Source organism: Uranotaenia lowii, chromosome 2, assembly GCF_029784155.1.
Source record: "Uranotaenia lowii strain MFRU-FL chromosome 2, ASM2978415v1, whole genome shotgun sequence".
NCBI lineage: Eukaryota > Metazoa > Arthropoda > Insecta > Diptera > Culicidae > Uranotaenia > Uranotaenia lowii.
Genome location: NC_073692.1, coordinates 188,365,159 through 188,391,545, shown reverse-complemented (window position 1 = coordinate 188,391,545; position 26,387 = coordinate 188,365,159). Strand labels below are relative to the sequence as shown.

General features: G+C 38.5%; 2 protein-coding genes across 3 annotated transcripts in view; one reads left to right on the top strand and one right to left on the bottom strand.

Moving 5' to 3' along the window:
• Positions 1 to 579: 579 nt before the first annotated feature.
• On the bottom strand, positions 580 to 3,141 carry LOC129745219 (fidgetin-like protein 1). The gene is made up of 3 exons (XM_055738153.1): positions 2,583 to 3,141; positions 1,907 to 2,522; positions 580 to 1,819 (listed from the first exon to the last, which is right to left on the bottom strand). The coding sequence occupies exons 1-3, from the start codon at positions 2,726 to 2,728 to the stop codon at positions 722 to 724; spliced, it is 1,860 nt and encodes a 619-aa protein (XP_055594128.1). The 5' UTR covers positions 2,729 to 3,141; the 3' UTR covers positions 580 to 721.
• Positions 3,142 to 17,845: 14,704 nt separating this feature from the next.
• LOC129742595 (serine-rich adhesin for platelets-like) overlaps positions 17,846 to 26,387 on the top strand; it is a 28,168-nt gene continuing 19,626 nt past the window's right edge. For both annotated transcript variants that reach the window (XM_055734515.1, XM_055734514.1), the window contains exon 1: positions 17,846 to 18,137. The gene's annotated coding sequence lies outside the window, so the exon portion shown is untranslated. The remainder of the gene's footprint in view (positions 18,138 to 26,387) is intronic.

The following is a 26,387-nucleotide window of genomic DNA, read 5'->3' as shown; positions in this document are numbered from 1 at the left end:
ACAGACATCAGTCTGATCGTCGTGGTCAATTGATTGATATGTTGCGCGTATAGGGAATTGGTGCTCACGGCATTTTTGGAAGATTTGCCGTAATGTGAAAATCTGGTCTTGGAAAAGTTATAAATAATTAGCTATCATAGAAATGTCTTCATTTCATTTTTAATAAAATTACCTACCTTCTTGAGTTTCGCTCAGTTAAAACGGTTCAACGCTCGATTACAGTGGGCGCATCAGAATAGAAACATGTTACTATAATTTCATGTCGTTATCATGCAGCATGATATATGATATTAATAATCGGGCTATTCTGCGACGCGAGTGACGTGACTTACGAAATTTCATATCGTTTTGCTCGCTAAGATAGCCTCTCTAGTCTCGAAATTTTCGTTCGGATGAGCTTTTATTGGTCTTCAGAGCTCATCAATATACAAATTTCTGTCCTGAAGCATTTCTGGAGTCATGACGAAGAAGTGAAATTTCGTGAGTCACGTCACTCGAGTCGCAGAATAAGCCCGATTATTAATATCATATATCATGCTGCATAATAACGACATGAAATTATATATTTTTCTTGGCTTTCCAAAACCTTCAAGTTCTGATTAATGAAATTTCCATTGCTTCATGCTACATTAAAACAAACAAAAGTTTCTTCCACAGCAATGCTCATTTGCCTTGTAATTCTATAAAACTCAATTCGTTGCTGTTTATCGTTTTTTTTTTATTAACACGTGGTTCCAGATCCGTACAGCTGATCCCACTTGACGTACTGGGTCAGATCTCCTGGTGAAACGCTAGCACGAACACGCCCAAGAGCTGTACGAAAATCATCGTAGCTAACCGGTCGCACATCGTCCTTGCCAATTTCACCCAACTGATTGAAGGGAATCGATCGGATGGGTCCCATGGAAGCCTCGTGGCAGAGAACCTTCATATCCGCACCAGAAAATCCATCGGTTTGCTGTCCAATTTGGTTGATTTCATCAGCGGTTAGTGAGTTTTTCTCGCTGAGCAAAAGTCTCGTCAGTATTTGAATCCTTGCGGATAATTCTGGCAATGGAATGTATAATCGCTTCACCAATCGGCGGCGTGCGGCTTCATCTAATTCCTGAGGACGGTTTGTGGCTCCAACGATCAAGATTCGTTCGTCTTCTGCTGTAGCAGCTCCATCAAGTTGTACAAGAAACTCTGTCTTCAATCGGCGTGAACTTTCATGTTCAGTTTCGGAACGTTGGCAAAGTAGCGAATCGATTTCATCAATGAATACAACGGCCGGTTGGTGGACGGATGCCACCGCAAATAGAGCTCGTACCATTTTTTCACCATCTCCGATCCATTTTGAGGTAAGCGATGAAGCACTTATACTGAAAAACGTTGATTTTGATTGAGAAGCTATACATTTTCCAATGAGTGTTTTGCCTGTCCCCGGTGGACCAAATAGCAAAATACCTCGTGGTGGTCTTCTCAATCCAGTAAAGATATCTGGCCGAAGTATCGGCCAAACTACGGCCTCCTGGATTATTGTTTTAGCATATTCCAGTCCAGCAATATCGTCCCAACTGAGTGGTGTAAAACGATCCATTATTTCACTCCGTATCAGTTCCACCATCTTCGGGTCGATATGTCGCAACCTTTCGTCCACCTCCTCCTCTTGGCTGTCCTGAGAAGAAGCCGGAGAGCTACCGCCTTGTTTGACCGTGTCGGATCCATCGTTTCTCACCGGGCATACAAATTTGCTTCCGAGAGTACGTCGTCCTCCTAGTGATTTCTTGCCGTATGCAAAAAGCGGTGCCTTTCCCGGTGGATTGATCGTGCCGTATTTCTAGACATTTAAAACATAGGCGAAAATCATCATTTTTATAAAACAAACGATTTCGCTACTATGAAATAACCGGATTGAAACACTTACCTTGATGTTCTGTATTTGAAGCTCGTCCTTAGCGGTTCGAAAGCTGCTGTTTGAAGATTCCTGTGGATCATTCGGGGTTTGGTTCGTCGGCTTTGAGGTAGATTGCGGTTCGCTGTAAGTTTCTTGCTGAGGTCGCAACGCTTTACTGATCGGAGGTAATTTGGACGCAAACGTAGACGGTGTTGGGGAAAACACTCGTTTAGATATCTCCTCGATCGAATTCGACGCGCTTTCAAGTTGCGTTATACCAGGTACCGAATTCGATTTAGGCTGGAACAAACTGTTACTAGGTTTCACGATTTTTGAAATCATCATTTCAGTCATCGGTTTCGATTTATCAAGAAAAGGTATTTTCAGAGGGCTCTCTGACGGTTCCCAACTACGGCAACCTTCGAACTGACCTTGACATGATCGGCTTGAGATGTATTCCGCAGGATCACCTAGAAAGCTTTCTTTTATGTCAGTTTCATCTTCCTCGTCCAATTCTTCTGGACCTGTAGCCAGCAGATTCATAATTTCATCACAGTAATTGTTCACCGAATCAGGATCAATAACTGCATCCTGGTAAGCGTCCAAATGTTCCCGCAACAAGGAACATGCGAATCGTTCATCCTTACTAAAAAAACATAAACTGTTAAAAATTGCTAACAAGTTTTTCTTAAGTATAGATACCCACGTTTTCAGTGCTTCGGCATAAAGCAAAGAAGTCACGTTTCGAAGATCAGAAACTTTCTGGAACGGATCGGCACAGGGAAGCTTGGTTCCTTCTAAATAGTCTAGCAAACTTTCAAGATAAGTATTTTGCTTTTCTATAGTATCCATTTTTTTTTATTTATTTTCAAATTTGCGCATATTTCGTTTCCACTCCCAACTATAACAAAAACAAAACAGGGCGATACTCGAAAATATCCGAAATTTATCGTAAAAAGGTTAAAGTGGTTAAAGTTCTTGCAACGAACAGTATTAGTGAATATAATGCACACGATTTTCTCGTTTCGAGCTAGCTACTGGTTTCGCCTTTTTGAAATGTTACACTAGATTAATAAAATAATAAAACCAATATAATTCACTCTTCAAAAAACAAGGCGACACATCAAGCACGCCATCATGTGAGGAAGTGAGGAAACCAAGGTGTGTTTCTAAAAACCTTGATCTAAACTATGGTATTAGCACTGACCCACACTGACTTGACTCTTCACGCAGAAAAAGAAAGGGGGTTGGTTTCAACAAAACGTTTTGTTATTTTATTTTACATTTTCAATGCAGATTTTTTGATAGCTTTCACAAAAAAATCGATCGGAAATAATAATAAAATTTTGTAATTTTTACACACTCCTTTTTTATTACTTACAAATGAAATTTGGTTTAATTTGAAACTGAAAATCGACTAATTTAAATAAACGTGTAGTAGGTCTGTAAATAAAAAAACAAAAGAAAAAAAAAGAAAAATTTGCGGAAAAAAAAACAAATTTCTATTCTGAGCAGCGAGCAGCAGCAGCCGAAACATTTTGAGCAGCTGCCGAGCAACAATTCTCATTCGTCGGTGCGGCCGGACCTCTTCATCGGATTTGTCCCAACATGCAGCAAAAAGGTTTGTATAATAAACTAAAGTTTGGGTGAGGTACTAATTTTGATTTTTTTAATTTTTAAGGAACAGATCGAAGTCGGACTAACGTGCGATGCTCCCTACTTTCGTCCAGCAGTGGGTTAATTATTCCCGAAGCCAGCGATTAGTGGTGATGAGTTTTTCAAAATGTGCTAAGGGGGAACACGAAGACAATTCCCAAAGACTAAAGGCATTAAAATGTGAATAAATGAAGTATAAAACCAAAAATGAAGCGTAAATTCAATAAATCCGAAAATCAATAACAATTTAGCTTTCCTTTGAATTGCAACAAAAATTAATTCAAATCATAAAATATTGTTAATTTTTAACCCCTCCTATTTTTTAATTTTAAGCTAAAAAAATTTTGTGTGTTTTACCCAAAATTATTATTATTTTGACAAGTATGGTGGATCATTTTCAAAAAGGGGGTATTTCGTTTCCAATCAAACGATAAGTTCAAATCAAATCGACACTTTTATTCAATGTGGCCAAAAATATATTTGTGCTTTTTCCCAACCAAAAATTTTATTATTTTCGTTCGAAATCTTATTGTTTCTAAAATAAATTTTTCTGCGTGTTAGAACAAAAATTCAACCATTTTCTGTTTTTGTTGTCAGCTTTTGCAGGTTCGTAATACCGACGGCAGGTGGCGAACCTGAAAAATTTGACAAAAAATGCCCTGTATGAAAAATAGTCCTGTTTAGCCCGATTTTATCGTAGAAATTGCGTGTTTTATTTTTAAAGTTGGGTGGCATTTCCTAACTGGGATAGCATTTCTTCAAATCGATCGATGCGCACTCTGGAATCGACATTGCGTACTGTTGGAAAAATGATTTTTTTTTGTTTTTTTTTTCTGGAAAAATTATCCAGAAAACGAAATCGAGTGTCCAGTCAGTTATGCCGAGTGTTGCACTCAAGGGGGGTACATAGTAATTGAATGACCTTGGTTGCACTGGTGCACCACTATAGTGGTATAGGTGCTGTCAAACTGTTTGTTTATTCTATTACAAAGAAAACTACTATTCGACTATAGAATTGAACCATACTGCTCTCTGACATGAAACGAAAAATTTCACATAATCATTAGAATTTGGACATGAATTGAAAAGAAAAACAATGCACAAGTAATTTTTAAAACTTTTATTCATTAAAACTTTTCAACACTTAAGTATAATTATACGCGAGATTCACTTTCTTACCGAAAACAGCAGAATATTATGGGCTTCCGGCTGGATGTGTTAGCAGAGTAGGGCTTTCGGATACCGCGGAGAAATAACTTCAAGAACCGTAATGAACTTGTATAAACGTATAATTTAGAGAACGATAAAAAGTACAAGTTCACGTGGCGAGATTTCAACTTGAAGTGAAAATTAGAAAAGATACACACACAAACAGAACAGACCGTTGAGCTGTGTTGCCAGTCAATACTCCTCCTCAACTCAGGTCACTGCTGTTCCGTAGTAGTTATGATTCCGCACAGTTTTCGCAAAGTTTGTAACCGAACTCTCGGAAGTGGTTTGGTCAGCAAATCCGCTTTCATTACTTCACCAGGACAATAACGATACTCCACCTGGCCAGACTGTTTCAAATCCTTTGTGAAGTAGTATTTGGTATCGATGTGTTTAGTGCGGTTACTAAACTTCTCGCAATCCAGCATTCGCAAACAACTTTGGTTGTCGTCGTTCATATTAAAAACGTCTATCTTTTCACCCAGGTCCAACATGAGACGTTTTAACCAAAGTCCTTCTTGGGAGGCCTCCGAGAGAGCGACAAACTCGGCCTCAGCAGTAGATACCGAAACGCAAGATTGTTTTCTGCATGCCCATGATATTGTGCCGCCGCTGTATTGGAATATATATCCACTGTTTGACTTACGACCATCACGACATTCGGCCCAATCAGCATCTGCGAATCCGACCAATCCAGAATTATCCATTCTATCACTTAGACGGAGCTTGAGGTTGGCAGAACCTTTGAGATATCGTATTACTCGCTTGAGTTCATTCCAATCTCGCTGAGTAGGCTTACTGGTTTGACGACTAAGTATTGATACCGATGCCGCTACATCTGGGCGAGTATTCACAGCTATAAACAACAGTTTTCCAATCAATCGCTGATATTCGTGATTATTTGGCAGCAGGCTTGAATCATTTTCTTGCTTATAGTAGCCTACATCCAGTGGGATCGACGAGTCTTTGGCATCTTCTAGTCCAGCAGCACTAACAACATCAGCAATATAGCGTTGCTGACTTACAAAGTAATCTCCTCCTGCGTTGCGTTCCACCTCCACTCCTAGATACTGTCTTACTTCTCCTAAACAGCTTATGTCGAAATTCCTCTTCAAAGCCTTCTCCAAAGATTCAGCGATAAACCTATCATCGCTCGAAACAATAAGGTCATCCACATACACAAGCACAAAACACAATTGTTCGCCAATCTTCTTACGGTAAAGACACGGGTCGGACTCACATCGTTGGAACTTTTCTTCGACCAGAACTTCGTGAAGACGGATGTTCCAGGATCGCGCAGCTTGTTTTAAGCCGTACAGACTTTTATTCAATCGGCACACCTTGCTTTCTGACCCTTTCACAGCAAACCCTGGTGGCTGTCGGATGAAGATCTCCTCCTCAAGGTTGCCGTATAGGAAGGCTGACTTTACATCATATTGCTGGACAACCATATCTCTTCGGGCTGCAATCGAGAGAAGGGCTCGGAAAGTAATCAAACGTACAACGGGGGCGAATACTTCGTCATATTCTGTACCATAACGCTGATTAAAGCCCTGGGCAACGAGGCGAGCTTTGAAACGCTTGACAGTTCCATCTGCACCAAGTTTCATTTTATAAACCCATTTACTGCCGAGAGCCCTTGCCCCGACTGGTAGATCAACTATATTCCAGGTGTTATTCGCTCTTATCGCCTCCAATTCTTCCAACATAGCCTGTTGCCATTCATTTCTATGGCGACTGGCTTGGGCCTCGGAATACGTACGCGGTTCTTTCTCCTGCTCCTCAGCAGCACACACATACCTTTGGGGAAGTATGCCCTTGGTCGATCTTTCCGAGCGTCGCAAATTCAAGGCCAGTGGATCTTCGAGCTGGTCGTCAGAATCGTCATCCTGATTAGGAAAAGAGCTCTCAGTATCAACCCATACATCATTCGAATCATCATCAATATTTTGAGAGCAATCAATCGGGGAATCTACAACAGGGAGGTGTTCATGGCATACCTCTGGGGTGGCGGGGGGAGTATGATCTACATTAATCTCAGGGGTGAATATCGGAATATCATGGGGTTCAACTTCAGCAGCAACGATAGGATTGAAAGTGCTAAGAAATTTAACGTCTCTGCTAATGGTAACTTTTCGGGTACGAACATCTAACAGACGATAACCTTTTGTGGTTTCGCTGTAACCCATGAACTTCAGCTTTACTGCCTTAACATCCAATTTACCACGCTTTTCCTTAGGTACATGGCAATAAACATCACATCCAAATGGGTTTATTTCCTTCAAACATGGTTTATAACCAAACCACAGCTCGAAAGGAGTGCCTTCAATAGAGCGAGTTGGCAAACGATTTTGCAGATAATTTGCAGTGACCACAGCTTCACCCCAATAACGATCATCTAGTCCCGCTTCAATAAGCATGCATCTTGCCATCTCAACAAGGTAACGATTTTTTCGTTCCGCCACCCCATTCTGCTGAGGCGAATAAGGTGCAGTAAATTGATTCAGAATGCCGTTAGATTTGAGATAATCACTCACCTGTTTTCCCGTATACTCTCCGCCTCGGTCCGATCGGATGGTTTTGGGTTTACGGCCGAACTGTGTTTTTGCCAACTCAACAAATTCCTTCAACTTCTGCAGCACCTCGGATTTCCGTTTGATAATGTTCACCACAGTATACCTGCTGTGGTCATCGATGAAGGTAAGAAAATATCTGCGACCGCTCAATGTTGACGTTTTCATCGGGCCACAGATATCCGTGTGCACCAAATCCATAACAGCTGACGTTTTCTTCTCCGACTCCTTTGGAAAAGGAATTCTATGCATTTTTCCTTTGACACACACCTCACAAACATCACTGCAACTGCACTCTGCTACCTTAAATTCGTGACCGTAGTCACACATTTTCATCAGCGCCTCACAGCTTCTATGGCCCAATCGACGATGCCAACCATGTATACACTCACTATCGTCAGTTACTAGAGACACAAACTCCGCACACACACGCATCACGAACAAATTATGCTGCAGATCTGCATATGCTCCCACGATCCCGTTCAGAGCAATTTTTGCACCTCTTTTGTCAAATGTCACTACATAACCTTTTCGCACAAGCACTTTTACCACCTTTTACCGAGATAAGATTCGAATTCATATCCGGCACAAACAAAGCACCTTCCACTCTTATTTCCCGAAGTCTGTTTCTCTCATCAAACAGTCGCAAGGTACCACTACCTCTACCTTGGGCTTTTACTTTTGCACCGTTAGCAACATGTACGACTTCACTCACACTATCGTCAATTTTGTCGAAAAATTCTCGATTGTTCACAATATGACAAGTAGCTCCGGAGTCCAACAGCCATAGCTCTTTTGATTTTTTACCGGTCGCACAAAGAAAAGCCCAATTATCATCATCACACTTTGTATTCACTACACTGTGAGCCTTTTCTTCTTCCCTCTTAGGCCACTTTTTCTTCTTCTTCCACAGCTTAAAATCCTCACATTCTGCCTTTTTGTGCCCTTGTTTTTTGCACCAAAAACACTTTTCAGCATATTCGCTGGATCCACTGAACAAGGCCGTTTCCGACTCTTCTTCTTCTTCAGCACGATTTTTTCGCTTTAGCCACTCATCAATCAACTTCCCTTTAGCCAGATTGAGGGTCAAATCCTCATCAGGCCGAGCTTCCAGTGCAGTTACCAGATGAAATATTCTATGAACTGGGTTATAAATATTCTAAGCACTCAACAAGTGCACAGTAGAAGGGGTTTAACAATATAATTCACTCAAGATAAAATTGAAATAAAACAGCTTTTAGTAGACTCCACATTTGCCCGTGGCTAAGATTCAACTGAACCTTTTTATTTTTAAACAGAGCGATCAACACTCTCTCTCATGCGTTAGAGTCAATCTTCGGACATTCGTATAAATCGTTTCATATAATTTCAGGATACTAAAGTTCTTCGCTTTTTTAAGAAAATTCATACATGAATTGATGATTCATATTAATGATTCTAGATGCAAAACATGCTTGTAATATAAACTCCATTCAATGGTTTCAAATGCATTTTGCAAGCACAACGCGCTACAACATATTATTCCATTAGTCTACGTTTTCGAGAACGGGTGATAATGGGACTTCTTCCGTTTGTAATTCGTTTATCCATCGCTGACGCTGCCACATCTAGGCTCAGCGGTTCGTCTGGAAATCCTTGGAACTCCGCTTCACTGTCTAAGGAATCTCTCCGACGTTTGCAATTGTTATTCCGAGAGACGAACACCCTGGAACGACCCAAAGGCACATGAGCCATCTTGAGTTGATGCTTGTGCGCCGTCAGAACGTGATTACCAATGGCTATCTGGAAAACATTTTTAGAGAATCTTTTTAGAAATTTTGCATCCAACCATTTAGGAATATCATGCGGGTTGTTATTTTTATAAAAAACTCTATCCCCAACCACTAGCTTATCAAATTTATCTGGGGAATTCACGCTGTCGTAAGTGTTGCTATTTGTACTTTCAAAATCAGTTATTAAATACTTTTTGTATGTCTTAGTTGGATTAATCAAATCCAACAGCATTTTGGGTTTGAAAGATAGAACCTTATCTGAAGGAAAACATCCCTCAGTTCCCGTACAACTATTTCTGTAGTTTATCAAAAACAAATTTAATCGATCATCAATATCCAAAATTTTAGTCTCATTGTCAAGAAGATATTTTTTCATAACATCTTTGATAACTCGTACTAAACGTTCTGCCTGCCCGTTACTACTCGGATTATAAGGAGGACTTTTGAGGACCTTTATTCCTTGCCTTTCTAAAAATTGTATAAACTCTCGAGAGTTAAACGGTGGACCACCATCCGTAACAACTACATCCGGCAAACCAAAACGAGCAAACATACTATTAAATTTTTTAATGACATTTTTAGCAGTTGTACTAGTACGCATGAGCTCCACCTCAAGCCATTTAGTATGGCTATCAACCATTAGAAGAAATACTCTACTATTAAAGTAGAAGAAATCTGCGTGCACTCTGCTAAAAGGACGCGTAGTTGGTATCCATCCATTTTTCTCTTTAGACTTGGGCACAATTTGCATTTTGGCACAAGTCTCGCAACTCTTTACATAGTCTTCAATTTCAGCGTTCATCCTATACCAGTAAACAGTTTTCCTCGCTAACTGCTTCATTCTAACTATTCCGCAATGATTTATGTGCAGTAATTTAATAACTTGCCTTTTATAAGAATTTGGAATTACTACTCTTTCGTTCAGCAATAGCACACCGTCCATGATTTCCAGTTTATCTTTTTGTGAATACAAATCTTTGAATCTTATATCAACTCTTTTCGGCCATCCGTGAACAACATAATGACAAACTACTCCCAAATATGTATCCAATCTTGTTTCTTTTGAAATCATGGTAAAATCAAGAGGGAATTCATTAGAAAAATTTAAACTGTTAATTTTTTCACCATCCAAATTGTTTGGAACAGTTTGTTGCAAAGGGAAACGGCTGCAGAAATCAGCATTAGCCATCCTAGAGGCTGGTCTGTATTCAATGACGAAATTATAAATAGCGAGTTCCATTACGTATCTTTGGAGCCTTGTTACACAAATAGTATTTTTACCTTCTTTCCCAAATATGCCTAGGAGTGGCTTATGGTCTGTAAATACTTTAAAAGTTTGTCCGAACAGGAATTTGTGAAATTTTTTTATTGTACACACAAGCGCCAAGGCTTCTAAATGCAGAATAGGATATTTCTTTTGTGCTGAATTGAGGGAGAAGGATGTGAAACAAACTGGTTTTTCGATACCTTGCTCAATTTGTGCTAGAACACCGCCTAGACCATAGGATGAAGCGTCTGTAACTACTACTAGAGGTTTTTTTGGATCATAGTACGTTAATATATTTGCTTTTAATAAATTGGTTTTACTTTGTTGGAAAGCTGAATCACATTCTGTGGACCATTCGAAACGCACATTTTTTTTTAATAATTCATACAAAGGTCTGAGATTAACTGACATTTTGGGGACAAACTTATTGTAGTAATTGATAAGCCCGAGAAAAGCCTTCAATTCAGTTACATTATCAGGAACTTTTGCTTCCGCTATAGTTGAAAGTTTCTCTGGGGATGGCAGAAGTCCCTCACTTGTGATCAAATGACCAAGATATTGTAGAGAGGAGACAAAAAATTTACACTTCTTAAAATTAACACGAACGTTCACCTTGTCGAGCCTTTCTAAAACTTGAATAAGTTTATCACGGCATTCGTCAAAATTTTTACCAGCTATAAGCAGGTCGTCTAAATAACAACATACATGATCTAGACCTTTCAAGATTTGGTCCATTGTCTGTTGGAATAATGCAGCAGAACACGAAGCTCCTTGTGGCAACCGATTGTATGTGTAAAGTCCTTTTATCGTATTAATAACAACAAAATGTTTTGACCGATTAGTTAATTCGAGTTGCGTATAAGCTCCCGCCAAATCCAAACAGTAAAAAACTTTACAACCAGCTAAGGACGCGAAAATGTCTTGAGCGAGTGGAAGAGGATAGGTATTAGGTATGAGAATTTTGTTCAAGGATACCTTGCAGTCTATAACCATTCGGATGTCGTTGTCCTTCTTCAAAACCGCTATTACAGGAGATGCCCACTCGCTAGCCTTTACTGGTGAAATCACGCCCTGGCTTTCCAACATGTCCAAATGTTTAACAAACTGGTCTCTTATTTTGAAAGGAACCTCATACGCTCGCTTAAAAATTGGCTGATAACTTTTGAATGTTAGATCTGCTTTGTATCCTGTAATTGGTTCAGAAAAATTCTGTGTAAAAACTTTATCAAATTTAGATTTTATATTACTTATTGTTTGCTCCAAACTGAGATCCGTTTTCAAGGCCATGATATTTTTACAGGGTACAAAGTTAGTTCTCCATTCAGGATAAAACAGCTCAAGCCAGTCGCGCCCAAGTAAGGGAGTGAAATTGATATCACTTTGTAAGATGATAAGTTTTAGCTTGTAAACTAAACTGTTCAATCTAGCTTCTACTGAAATCTCACCAAATATCGAAAGCTTTGCGCCATTAACTACTACTAGTTTTTTTGATGATTTGGTAACCGTAATGTAGCTAAGTTGTTTCAGATAAATCGCCATACTAATAACCGAAGCTGCCGATCCTGTATCCACCTCCATAAGTAACTTTTTCCCTTCAACTATCACCTCAACCATACAAGGCGCGTTACTGCTAATCTTCCTGGAAATCATCATACAACCGATATCTGATTCATCTTCAGAATGATCCAACCTCATTCTGTTGAACTTGTCGAATGGCACAGGATCCTTTGATGTTTCCTCTTCAACGAATTTCACCGATTTAGTCTTATTTAATAAGAAGCAGTTTTTCCTGATGTGCCCTCTACGTTTGCAGTAGTTACATCTAGCGTTATCATGATTATTCCACTCCTGTTTGTTGCGATTAAATTCATAGCTGTTTCGCTCCCTACTGTTATCACGTTCTCGACTCCTGCTTCGAACCCGATATCCGGAATTAGAATCACGACCACGACCCTCAAGACTACGATCATAGCCATCTCTTCGACCCAAACGATGTCTTATGGAAAGAATATTCGCAGACGCTAAACCGCTATTCTCGCTAATGATTTTAGCTCGCTGTCCAGCAAGTTCGCTGTTCACAATCATTCGTTCTACTGTTTCTAAGCTAATATCATCTTCCATCAAAATTTTATATTGTAATTCCTTTTCTCTCATCCCGAAAACTAACCGGTCACGAATAGCTTCGTCTTTAAATTCTTTAAAGTTGCAATTTTCAGCTAAGAGCTTTACTGCTAGAATGAAATTTTCACCCATTTCATCAACACCTTGATCTCGTTTGCTGAATTTGTATCTGTTCATAAGTGCAGGCTCTGTTTTATCGAAACGCGCTTTCAATTTTTTGATAATATCATCATAAGATAAATTTTCAACTTCCTGTTTTGGAAAGAGCAATTTAATCTCGTCGAATACTTCATCCCCACTTAGGGAAATAAACCATGATTGTTTTGTTTCAGCTGAAACCTTGTTGAGCTTACATAAAATTTCAAACCGTTCGACATAATTCGAAAACGGTCTACCAGGATGATAATGATCTAGTGATCCAATCATACCAGGTACAGACATGATTATTTGATCGGTTTCTACGAAACAAAATCAATAAAAATAATTTAAAAAAGTTTGGTTTTACTCACTGTTAACCAGCACAAACCTATCCGTTCGACGCAGCAACTAGCAGCAACAACCAGCAACTAGCAGCAACAACCAGCAAGGAATCAGCAATCAGCAGAAACGACTAGCAACAAGCAGCAGGTATCAGCAGTAGCAATCACAACCAGTAAGTCACCAGCAATCAACCGCAAAATAATTTTTCAGCACCACAGCAACCAACGGTCCAGTACTGCTCCCTACCTCCAAAAGATTCGATACAATTCAACGAATTGAAGTAGCGTCCAACTCAAGCCTTCCCGTTTCCGCCTGGTTTGCTCCAAAATACTACGAGTAAGAACCGACAGCTAACAGTTCCACACGTAAATAGTCTGCCCGATGTTGCCTTCACCGAAACTCGTAAGAAATGATGTTTTTGCTCACAACTCACCGCAGGTTGCAGAGGTGTCTCACAGCGCTCACCTAAACGATCAGTGTGATTTACGATCCACGACTAGTGTGTGTAATTGCCGAAGAAAGGAACTTATTCAATTATTCTACAAAATAGATTTCGAAAGAAAAGCTTTACTGTGGAATAAATAGAAAATGGTGATTTAAAACTATGCCAACAGCCACAAGGCAACTTTTTCACAATAGTTCCAATATTCAACAAAATTTGTAATCATCAAAACTTCTCGCAACGCAAGACATATGGAAATATTCGAATAACCAACTTTTAATCACCTTTAGGTACGTTGATCACACTATTCTCAAGCATACAAAGTACTTACTCAGGCCCACTCTGGAATTTCCACGAACCTTCCGTTTGAGCACTTAATTTTTCCTCGTCGCCACTGAAATATTCTATGAACTGGGTTATAAATATTCTAAGCGCTCAACAAGTGCACAGTAGAAGGGGTTTAACAATATAATTCACTCAAGATAAAATTGAAATAAAACAGCTTTTAGTAGACTCCACATTTGCCCGTGGCTAAGATTCAACTGAACCTTTTTATTTTTAAACAGAGCGATCAACACTCTCTCTCATGCGTTAGAGTCAATCTTCGGACATTCGTATAAATCGTTTCATATAATTTCAGGATACTAAACCAGAGTTTCATACTCATCAGGTAAACTACTGAATAAAAGGGCAACAAATTGTTGGCTGGGTAGCCAATGATCGTCGAGAATTTTGTCTTCCTGTAGGCCGTTCAACTTTTCAAACAGCTCCGTTAGACGATCAATATGTGCTTCCATATCACCACCTTTTTCGAGCCTGAGACGGCAAATCTTCCGCATAAGCGACACTTTAGTAGAAAGAGTGCGTTTGACATGGAACTTTTCCAGATTTTCCCACGCTTCTGCCGCGGTTTTAGCTTTCCTGATGTGCACCAGCTGGCCATCATCCACAGCTAATCCGATCGTAGCCATCGCCTGATCATTTCTGACGATCCACTCCGGGGTCACTTATTCCGGCTTGGTTCCAGTAACCACAGACCAATTACCCTCCTTAATTAAAAGCAGCTTCATCCGAAAGCTCCAATTATCGTAATTGGACCCGTTCAGTTTGGGGAACGCAACCAACTTATCACCCGACGCCATTGCGAAAAAATTTTACGCGATGCTACGACCGACGAAAAAACAACTAAATTTCAAACGTCTTCCGATTCACATCCGTCTACTCTGCTGGGCCCATAACCTGTTAGCAGAGTAGGGCTTTCGGATACCGCGGAGAAATAACTTCAAGAACCGTAATGAACTTGTATAAACGTATAATTTAGAGAACGATAAAAAGTACAAGTTCACGTGGCGAGATTTCAACTTGAAGTGAAAATTAGAAAAGATACACACACAAACAGAACAGACCGTTGAGCTGTGTTGCCAGTCAATAGGATGTGGGTGTTATTCGAATCGCTGGCATTGATCCGAATCGCTGGTATTGATCCGACAGATCGAATACTATCCCTTGTTCCTGGTTCGATGTTTTACTAAAGAAGTGGACACCGCGGTCTTGGATAGAACGGTGTAAAAATTTGAGGCAATGCTTCTATCTGCACCATCTTCCTGCCGGATCCAGCACCAACCGAATGTTATAGATGTTCTCCAAAGGTCCCTTCCTGCTGCTGCTGTTTTTTAGAGGTAATCCTGGTGGCCCAGATCGTGGATGAAAAAATTACGCGGTCAGAGCAAAAAACCGAATCAAACAATAAATTTTTCTTTTTTGTTATTGGTTGTTGTTTTAAGATTAATTCTCACACAAACAATAAACTTTTGACAGACAACTGACACAATTTTTTGACATGTCTCTTAGAAGTTCCAAACAAGTTCTTTACGCTTCCAAGTTGGGCCTGAAATGGTTCATTAGAAAGTGCTTAGCGAACATTTGCGCCCTTCTTGAATGATGTCGCATAAAAAGCGCTTAGAAGTTCCTTTTCAGACTTTTATACCTTTCAAAAGGCGTTAAAAGTTTCTAGGGAATTTGTACGTGACATGAGCACGTGAAAGTCTCAAAACATCTTTTTTTCAGGCAAATCTGAACTTTGAAATTCCATTTTTAAGTAAGTGAGCGACTTTTGGTTGCTTGGACTGTCGGGATACTTTAGACGAGACATCATCGAAAGTAAACAAAAACAAAGTCTCAGCAACCGAAATCGCAGTCCAAGGTGCCTAGTGTGGACCAGGGGGGGGGGGTATGTATGTATGTAGTATTTTAAAAACCTTGGTGTGGACTAGGCAGCAGCGGTCAGGTGTCAAAGTTATAATAACACTCCATTTTGACACTTCGACGGCGCACCGCTAGGTTTCAAACCAGGTGTTATCTTGCTCCTGGGTGTTAAAAAGCGAGCCATGAGCCAAATTTGAATGCCAACAAGCTCATGATTTGACAGGTGCTAAAGTGTCATACAACCGTCCGCGCACGGTTCACTCCGGTGCAAATCTGAGCGCATAAACGAACACAAAACAGCAAAAACCCAGGTCTTTTGATACACTAGGTTCTCCGACTTTCACAGTAAGTAGGCGAGGAGTGAGCGGGGCTCTCAATGAGTTTGTTTATTTTTTGCTCAGCTTTTCGGTGGTTTGTTGGTAAACAAACTTCATGAGTTCCGCATAGTTGCATAGCCTACATAGCCAAAATGGCTGAATCGGGAATTCGACATTCGGTAACACCTCCTCAATATTTACACACCTTGGCAAAAACTGGGAGAGGAAGCAAGGAATATTTAAAGAAGGTAGTGGCGAGGCAGCCCTGCTTTAGTATTAGTACATACTGCGACGTCACAATCACGAAAAATCTGTTAAATTACTAGGAAATTTGCATTTTCGTAGATAATTTGAAGAATTTGATGGAAATGTTCCACTTTTAATACCTGTTATTTTAGAAGGATTCTTGCTCTTCAAGATCGGTTCGAAAAAAGTTGGATTTTCGAGTAATTTTCGTATGAAATAGACCATCGAAGTTCGAAAAAATGGTGGATTTTCCTTACTCAAATTTGCAAAACTTTAAAATTAGTTCAAAGTCTTCCATGAAAATGATCAAGTCAGTGCAGTTTAAGGTCCTTATTACAAAAAAAATATCAAAAAACAAACTTTTATACAAAATCACAATTATTTATTGGCATTTTAGTAAATCGAGTTAACAATAATCAATTGATGTTAAAAGTTCTACATAAGAATTGAATATGGAAAACCGATTGGATAAAAATCATGACAATCTGTTGAACACTCAATAACTACCAGCTAGACCTTTTTAAAGAAGTTTTTTTCTTCGTTTTTTAACGTTCTAGTTTCAAGATGACATTGCGTCCATTATTAAAATGAGATAAAAACATAATGCAATCTTCAAATTACCAGAAAATTTCATAACATAGTGAAATAGAAGTCTTACAACACAATCCAAATGAAATTGGAATTCATTTACGTTCTAAAACATGTTTTTCTTTGAAATTTCTGCCAATCGCATATAAATTTTCGATACATTCGTTTTTGTGACGTCACAAAAAAAATCCAATATGGCTCTCGACACTACCTTATTTAGATATTCCTTGGAGAGGAAGACTGAAATTTTCTGCATCGTTGTTTTACTGTTCGGCAAAATGCCAGCAATTTTTGAAAAGATTTGTAATCGTTCAAATTTTAACTTAAGATGATCAGTTTCGTGTTGCGAGTCATGTAACTCAGTTGTTTGGGTGCTAAATTTAGATTTAGCTAAATTTTTAGAACAACAATTAATCAAACCATTTTTATTTATCAGCTTCAAAACTTTGACGAAATTTGAGCGACTTAATACGCCATATCATACAAGAATTTTCCAGAGCAAAACAAAACCTAATTAAATCATTGTTTTATGCAAAACAAGTGCTTTTCAGCATTAAACAAGTTCTATTAAAAATCACTAAATAAGAAAGTAAAATTTTGAACCTCCGCACTGGTCGGTAGATTGATGAGAGAAATTTGACGTTTGAAAGGTTTTTTTCTTTTTTTATTCAGTCTTCCTCCCCCAGAGCAAAAAGTGTATTTCGGTAGTGCACCGGTGGAAATTGAACGAAAACGAATACGGTATAAATTGAATATAAATACCTTGGTAAATCATAATTTGATCTAGATCAATATGTGACAAACTGTTGGCGAAATTTGCCGGGCGAATTTGAACACACATTGAAAAACCACACACCCGTTGGCGCTTTCTTTCCCAAAAATGCTCTCGCCCTCCCTGAGAATTGGTTGCTAGTTTTCTCCCTCTGGCTTTCAGCGGCAATAGCGCGTACCCGTTCTGGCATAGCGTGGTTGCAAGAAAATTTTCCGCTTTGGCTCTCTTGCCTCGCGCGCGCTCTGCCGTCGGAATGGGTTCAGTTCTTTCGGGGCGAAGTTTCTCTTTTCGGCTGTGGCCATCCGTCGCCAGTCGCCTGCCTTGATTTTCAACGACGATGACGACGATGGAAAGAAAATGGGAAAAAATGCAAATGGCGGTCGTTGTTATTGTTCGCTGGTAATAAACGAGTACGATTTTCGGTAAATGGTGCCCTTCCGGGAGCAGAAAACGGCTCTTAATTAGCGTGCGATGCAAGTTGCGTGTCCCGGGGACGGATTTGTGATATTGGTTACGCTGAACTAACGCGTTAAGAAGTGGATTTTTGCGGCTTTGAGGAAAAGTGTGTCACCCTCGACGGCTCCGCGAATTCGGAGCGAAAAGGTTCCAATGGGTAAGCTTTTTTTTTCTGGTGGTGCGCGATCCTCGGGAAAAAGTGGCCATCGTTGGCGGATGAACGGGAAAAATATGTTTTGGGCAGTTGTAGATGCTTGTTGAAATGAAATCCAGTGATTTAATTAGGTTTTTCGGTTCTGGAAAGGCAATTTTCCCTCATTTGAAAAGTGGCTCAAGTGCTCGATTTTGGGAAAAAAGTATTGAAGTGTCCATGAAAAGTTCAAATTCGTGTACTACGGAAAGTGTGTTCGTGTGGATTGTATGATGGCGATGGAAAAGAAGATTCCTGTTATTAGAAATGCTTAAGGACTGGGAGTTTGGTCAAACGTTAATTGCCAGTTTCAATTTGAATCGAATCGATTTTTATTAGGGAGAAACTTATTGTAATTGAAATGTTTTCGTTTGTCCAGAATACTGTTTCATCAAATCAATTCATCGATGAAAGTTTCCATGTAACCTTTTCGTATGGACGAACCATTCCTGTTGATTGGAAAATAGTATCCAATCATCATAATAAAACCTATCGGGTTGTTCATCGTCGTATTTTAAACAAAATCAAAATGGCTGCTATATTTGCCTTGGAGTTTTTTTTCTGCTGCTGCTGTGCTTTTTTCGCTGGTCTGATTTTCGCCGCTCACCAACCAACACACCAACACAGTGGCGTGCACGATTTTCTCGCCCGAGCAAGCGAAGCGAACGAGAAAGAGAAAAAGGATAGGGTGTATGTGTTTGTGTGGGACGTTTCTCGGTTGCAGACGAAATTCGCTCTGGCACGCATACACGCACAGTTTCGATTTTCGCTCAAATGAGAGCGGTTTCGGGAGAAGTGATTGGTGGGTCTGTAAAGACATGTGTGTGCGTTGCGTCACGAAACACGAAAACAATCAGTGCGGCGAAAAGTGAGGGTGAACATTTTCGCCCCTCACTGTTTTTGTTACCGAGATTTTGGGCGAGAATTTTCCGAATGGACAGCAGCGTGTGTTTATTTTGATCGACCCAAGCGATGGTGATGTGCTGTACTGAAACCAGAATATTTCGGGTTAAATTCGTGAAAATTCTATTAAAAGTGTTGCTTATTCACTGGTGCCGAGAAATTTTAGAGCTTTTTAAAGTGAAATAAATATCGAATGATTCGATGTATAGAAATAGGTTGCACCTTGATTAAAGTACAATGAAACAAATTTTGATATCGATTTTCAATTTTCATGTAAGTTTACCTAAAACCCATAATAACCAAATCCTTCACAGTTATTTCACTAACATCTAATTTATTTAAAAATTTAAATTGATTCTGATTTTCAAGAAGTGAGGAGCTTAGAATCAGAGGAATTTAAGTGGTTCTTTTCATCAAAACTGAAATAAACAGATTTTTAAAAACTCAAAATTAAAATTATTCCAATACTTATAAGCTCATTTTAAAATAATCACTAAATGAAAATCCTATTTGCTTGGATCATAAGGCTGTAAGTGGGGACGATTTCAGACAAAATCGTAAATTTAGGGGAGGTAAGGGCATAATGAGCACTTCTTTTTTCTACATAAGTACGTATTTTCTTAAACAAATTTTCATAAGGACTTGTTTCGTACTACCTATAGTATTAATTTTTCACCAAAAAAGAAATATCCTTTTCATATTTACAGAAATATTAAATAATAACCAGCTAGGTTCTCAAGTGACGAAAATATTATAATTTTTGAGCACCACCAAATAAACTTTTATGACCTTTAAATCATCTTGATCTGAAATGTACGCACTGCAACATGATCTACCTACACATTGTTTCTCAATTTTCAACATCATAAAATTTTTGATTTTTCACTTTAATCAATTTTAAAACGCTTTTTTATTTCAATTTGTTCACTAGAGGCGAACAGAGCACTATCAATGAAGGCATAATGAGCATTTTCTGCTGTATAATCTAGCAGCGAATTCAACTCGATGAAGTCAACTGAATAATAGAGCTACAGCTTGACTGTCTGTCGATTTGGCCTATTGGTAAGGTGTCGGAGAGGTAATCAGTAGACTCGAGTTCGATTCCTGTTCGAGCACATACCATTCATGATTGATTTTTTTTATTGTTACATTATACGGCTAATAGCATCAAAGCATCATCCGTCAAACAAAACACCAGAAACATAATGTATGAGCATGTGTTAATTCTTTGAATTCTACAAACAGACCTAGATTGTTTTGTTATTGCTTTGTTTGATAAATGATCATGAATGATAAATGAAAAAAAAAAATCACCTCGAACAGGAACCGAACCCAAGCCTACTGATTACCTATCCGACATCTAACCAATAGGCCAAATCGTCAGACGATACAAGTTAAGCTGTAGCTCTATTAGTCAGTTGACTTCATCGAGTCGAATTCGCTGCTAGATTAACCGGCAGAAAACGCTCATTATGCCTTCATTAATGGTGCTCATACTGCCTCGGGGGGTTTCTCATTATGCCTCTACAGTGACTAGTTTTCAGCTTTCGGCAAAAATTTTTAAAATGCATTTTTAAACGTTTTTATCTACTTTTTCAAGATTCATTCAATTAGGCTATAGACTATTTGAGTGTCTGAACACGAAACAATGATGTAATTCACATAATACAACGGTTCTCTATGGTTAAATAAGCATTTTCCTTAAGGTGCCCATTATGCCCCCATCTCCCCTACATTGAAACAATCCTCTCGTTCGAAGTGACAAGTTAGGAAAAGAAACGAAATCTGTTCTAGTGTATTGCAACATAAATTACACACAATAATCATAAAAATATGCCTTACTAATAGTTGCATCATTTTTTTTTTATTTTAGGACTGTTCAAGCAATAAACATATTCAACCAAGAAAACACAAGTTTGTTGAAAATTTCAACATGTTCTGCATAACATTGAACGTAATTTTATCAAAATTGACCTACTAACGTTTTTTTTTTTAAGTTGAACTACACGATAAACCGTTTCCACTTACATCGGTTTACCTAAAGGAGACTACTGTAGAAGGATACCAGGTGTTGAGGATAAAAAATCTGGGCAATTTAGAAAAAAAAAGTCTGTGTATGTCTGTGCACATGGACGACCACAAATTTGGTACCAAACAAAAGTTTAGATGATGCGGTGTGAGCGGGGGAGGGAGGTGTTTTTGCTGGTCCTACGCCGTTTGGCCTAAAGTGCTAATGTTGCTAAAAATTAAAAAAATACATTAGTTTTTTTTCAATTTACCGATTTTCTAGGTTTATTTAAATCCCTAGTAAGGCCCGTGTCTCTTGGTTTACCCAAAGCTAGGGACAATCCCCTAGCCTGGTCCGCAACGCGAAGCGTAAGGACCATACATCATTTTAGTTAGAACGCGTGAGGAGGCTTCCTCGAAATTTTGATCCATTATTTTAGGATGGCCCCGTCTTCATGCCCAAAGTAAATGCAATATTTTATGCCAAATGGCCGTTATGCCAAACGGCCATTATGCCAAATGACCATTATGCCAAACGGCCATTATTCCAAACGGCTTTATGCCAAACGACTTTTATGCCAAACGGCGTTATGCCAAACGGCTTTATGCCAAATGACTTTATGCCAATCGGTATACAATCGTTTTTGCTGTTTGGTTTGTATTTTGTATTTGGGATATTTTCGAGTTGAGAACTATATAACAAACACTGCTTCCTACCACGTACACACTTAATCTTTTCTCCTGTGATCGGGACGATTTCGTCCTGTATTTTCAACAGCTGAAATTACAGGACGATTTCAGGACAGAAAAACCGCTCAGGAAAACAACTGTCAAACTCGCCTGTAGGATCGAAACGGGTTTCTCCTGTAATTTGCAAGAATTTTGAAATATTCCTGTGGGCTCGAAATGTGTTCCTCCTGTGGTTTGTAGTGAATTTTGCTTTTGTTTTCCCCTGGTTCCAAAACCCCAATTTTCCCATAATAACAAAAAAAACACAATGATTGTTTAAAGTATTTGAATTTATTTTCCACATATCACAATTTCTTTTGATTTGCCTTATTTGGAAAGGTGGTATTTTCACTATCACACAGACAGACTATGAATCTGAAAAACAAAAAGAAAAGGTTTTTATTATTTTTACTAAAACGCCGCATGGCAGCTAAACTTACCGATACACCGTGAAAATCGTGTAGGTGTTCTAATCCTTGTGATCCGGTCCATGCCAGCAAACGAGTTTAAAAGTCTTGCACCCGAATATGCCAATCATGCAGCCAACGAAAGTTTCACTGTGAATCTTCACTAAACAGCAACGAACGGATACCGCAAGGAAAAATGGCAGACTGAACTCTTCCGCGGGTATTTAATTTGTGCACTGGTGAGAAAGAAAAAGAAATCCGGTTGTTTTTTTTCCAAACACGATAGAAAGAGATGGGACATTTGACAAGGAATGTGTCTACAGCGATTCAGGAGAACACTGTCCTGAATTCACGGGGTTGGTTAGAGTTCCTGTGCTCTCGTAGCAAGTTGGTCTCGGATTTCAGGAGAGATGAGACGTCCCGCGATTCGGGTGAGTTCTCATCCGAACTTCGTTTAAATTGAGCCGTGTTCCTGTGATACGGAGAATCATGGTCCCGAGCGATATAAATGCAATCTTAGTGTGTACCATGGCGATCTAATTCAAAAATTAAGTTTTAATGAATGATTGGTGAAATACCAATGTTTACAAGCGAGATTTCTAGTATAACCTGGCACTTACGGATCATATACGATACAAGAATATTGATTCCATCACTCAATTTTGAAAGTCTGTAAAATCTGGGCACTGTGCAAAAATCTGGGCGAAATCTGTATCTGACCAATATCTGGACGAAGGGTCAAAAGTCTGTTTTACAGACAAATTTGGGCACCTGGCAACCCAGCTACTTTAGGCTCGTTAGGTGTACCAAATGCATTACACCCCTCTAACACCATACGATTGCGATTTTTTCTAGCTTGTGTACATTTTTGTCTTTTAAAAGAAAGGCTTAGAAGAAAAAAAAAACTACATAAAGTTTCGACTTCTTGGGATTTTTTTTTAAATTTACAACTAGTTAATTAAAAGCTTTTTACTTTTACAAAGTTTAAATGTGCCGAGGGTATTCGTTTCACTATTTAGTAGGGAAGGGGCTATTATAGTCGCGGCGACTTAACAGTTAAAAAAAAGTTTAAACAAGGGAAAAATCTTGGGAATTGATCATGCCAAAGTATCCAATATCTGGACTATCTGGGGTAGCTAGCCGAATGCAGATGGATAATCGTTTTCGATAGTGAACCCTAAACGTCCCCTTTCCCTCTCCCAAATTAGAATAAAAGCTAACAGTTTGAGTAGCTGCGACTATTATGGCCTCCCCTGCTACTAACAAAAATTAATAAAGTGATTCACTCGCCAAATCAAACTTCATAAGTAAAATGCCTTAATTTTGATTAAAAAAATGATTCAAGAAATTGCTCTCATTAGATCAACTATGAAATATTCTGGACACCCCGTTCAACAAGGCAAGAGTGAGTTTTTGTTTCAATAAATAAACAAGTTAAACAGTCAAGAACTCAGCGCTGATGTGCTCTAGTGGATCGGCTGGCGCGAGTCTGGTAACCCAGGCGTACTGGGTTCGATTCCCGGTATCGGCAAGAAAAACTTTTGGGTTCGAATCCTATAAGTTGCCGACAGCGATGCTTGGGGAGTAAGTAGAGGCCAGTCTCGAACCCACCCTTGTCCTTCCTCCAACTGGTATTAGGAGGGGTTGGTTTATTATCTTGAACTGCATTCTGTCCATAAATAATAATAATAATAATAATAAAAAATCCAGCCGGAATGGATATAATGAAGTGCATTATGGTCTAACCAACGTCTCATGATCGCTTACTATTCTACGCTGCCTACTCTAAACTTTAAAATTTTCTTATCCAAACTATCTCTAATTTTCATTTCCAGCGTCAGCTCCCCGAGCTATTTAAACGCCACAAAAAAAAAGTAACAGTCAAGAACTCGTCATTGACATTGGGTAACGCTGAGAATGTATTAAAAAAGCGAACCATTTTTTTCCGGAACTTCTATTTTTTACCTAAGAAAATGTGCACGATTCATAAAAAATGTATCCTGGGTTGCCACACACGTTCTGCTGGACGCCCTGCTTGTGGTTCTAGAAATTCATGAATGATTTTACGTTTATAATTTTCATATATTTGTGAAATCTCACAGCGTGAATTGTTGCACCTCACTAGAATGTAAATTAAATTTGCTTTCCTATGAATATACTTTTATTGGTCCAAACAAAGTAAAAGCACCGAAATTCCGGGGTCAAACTGACGGTGGACCACAAAAACAGATAAAATTTCAATTTGTAAAAAAGTCGCGCAAAGTAGTCAACTTTGAAAAATTCCAGTAAATTCAATTTTTGTTGCATCAAAAATCTAAAGATAACAAATTTTTAGAATTAGAATAAATTTTGTAGTCATATTTTTTCAAAAACTCTACCACCGCTCAAACAGTTTTTACTAGCAATCGAGTGAAAAGTAGGTTTTTCAGACCACTTTTTTGAACTTTTTGTGACCCTTCATTAAAAAAAAATTTAAAAAAAATTTTCTTGGCTTCATGATGTAGACATTAACTTCAGCTTTCATATGCATAAGGCAAATATTTTTTTGGACGTGTAATATATGAACTACAGCAGTTTTCCTGAGGCATGGTTTTTCGGATTTTTTTCCTTTCATGCTGAATAACGAGAAAACTTGTAACTTTAGCTGTATATAATGTTCTAAACATATTTTACTGACATTACAAGGTTTCTATTGATGTAAGTTTTGTTTGAATCGGTTTAACACGCCAAAAGTAATAACGATTTGACACTCTAATGCGGATGAGGGTTAAACAAAATATAAAAATTGATTATTTTTACTTTTTTCTTATCGATTGTACAAGGCAACAAAATTTACGTTTTTCCGTTAGAAGAGAGCTTAAGGCTGATGTCATGCTGAAGCAACTAGCAACGCGACCTACAACGCAACGTTCACACGACTAACCAGCTCTCATTTGATCTCCATGGAAATCGCGCAGACCTGTCATACTGGTCGCTTTGTATAGCGCGACCAATCTGATGCCAATGTGTTTTGTAGCGTGACTAGTAGGAAATCCAATAGGAATATTGTTTTTTCTCGATTTGAAGCAGTGATTCCGGGTTTTAAGCACTATAGTACGAAGATCTGTCCGAACTTGTGATAATAAACTAAAAAATATCTTAATCGGCGAGAAAATTTTCATGAATTCTTAGTTCCGGCAAAAAAAAACAAGGAATTTTGTCGGTTCAAATTTCGGCATTCTTGCAATCCGGGTCGTGATTTGATGAGTTTTTGATGGCTCCCGAAAGAAAGGAGATGATTCAAAGCATTATTAGATGTAGAGAAGTGATGATTTGTAGGGAATTTCAAAGTGACAGGTCGCGCCAGCATGACATACCAATGCAATGCAACGCAATCTTATTGGAACGTTGCGTTGCGTTGCGTTGCTTCAGCATGACATCAGCCTAAAGCCCGGTTTACAGTTCTTGTGAACTCGAACTCGAACGTGAACGTGAACTCACCACAGTGAAAAAATATTCCGCAGTGAAATGTCAAATCGGTCAAATCTTCAAAATTAGTAAGAGGTTTGTTCAACTGCGGGTAGAAATTGGTTTCGATCGGAAAATGACAGATCATTCAACCAATGTTTTGATCGATACTTGTCGAACCAATGCTCAAATTTAAATTCAAATTTCTCAAAAAAAACATTTTGTTCTTCTTCAAAACATATTCAGCTTTGAAAACGATTGATTTAATCAAATAATCCCAAAGTTCTTATCTTTGAATACAATGAATTTAAATTAAATTTTATGAATTTAAAGTACTCCTAAAAAGTATTTATCGATCAAGGAGTAACGAGCTTTAGCGATTCGTTTCTTTTGAAAAACTTATTGAAAGGACGTTATGAATATAACTTCTACAAGATAGCCATTTTTTGTTCTTGATTAAAAATTGACAAACAAAAATTTCAAAATTACTTTTAATTAGTGAAACAATTGAAAAGGTTTTTATTTAATTAAAATGCATCAGTACTCTTTTGTTTGTTAATTTTTCTGCTTTTCAGTTCTCCTTAAAACACATTATTTTTGAATGATTTCATAAATTTTCATAATTATTTCCATACCTTTTCTGAAACACACATTTGAACAAAGCGGAATCTATTTTTTTTTTATTTCAATGGAATCTGGCCATTCGATGATCTTCATTTACATT

Excerpts from the sequence above, each read along its gene's own strand:
- LOC129745219 (XM_055738153.1), bottom strand. The coding sequence starts at position 2,728 with ATGGATACTATAGAAAAGCAAAATACTTATCTTGAAAGTTTGCTAGAC. Across the intron at positions 2,523-2,582 it reads TATGCCGAAGCACTGAAAAC|TAAGGATGAACGATTCGCAT; the intron begins GTGGGTATCTAT and ends ATGTTTTTTTAG. Across the intron at positions 1,820-1,906 it reads TTCAAATACAGAACATCAAG|AAATACGGCACGATCAATCC; the intron begins GTAAGTGTTTCA and ends TTAAATGTCTAG.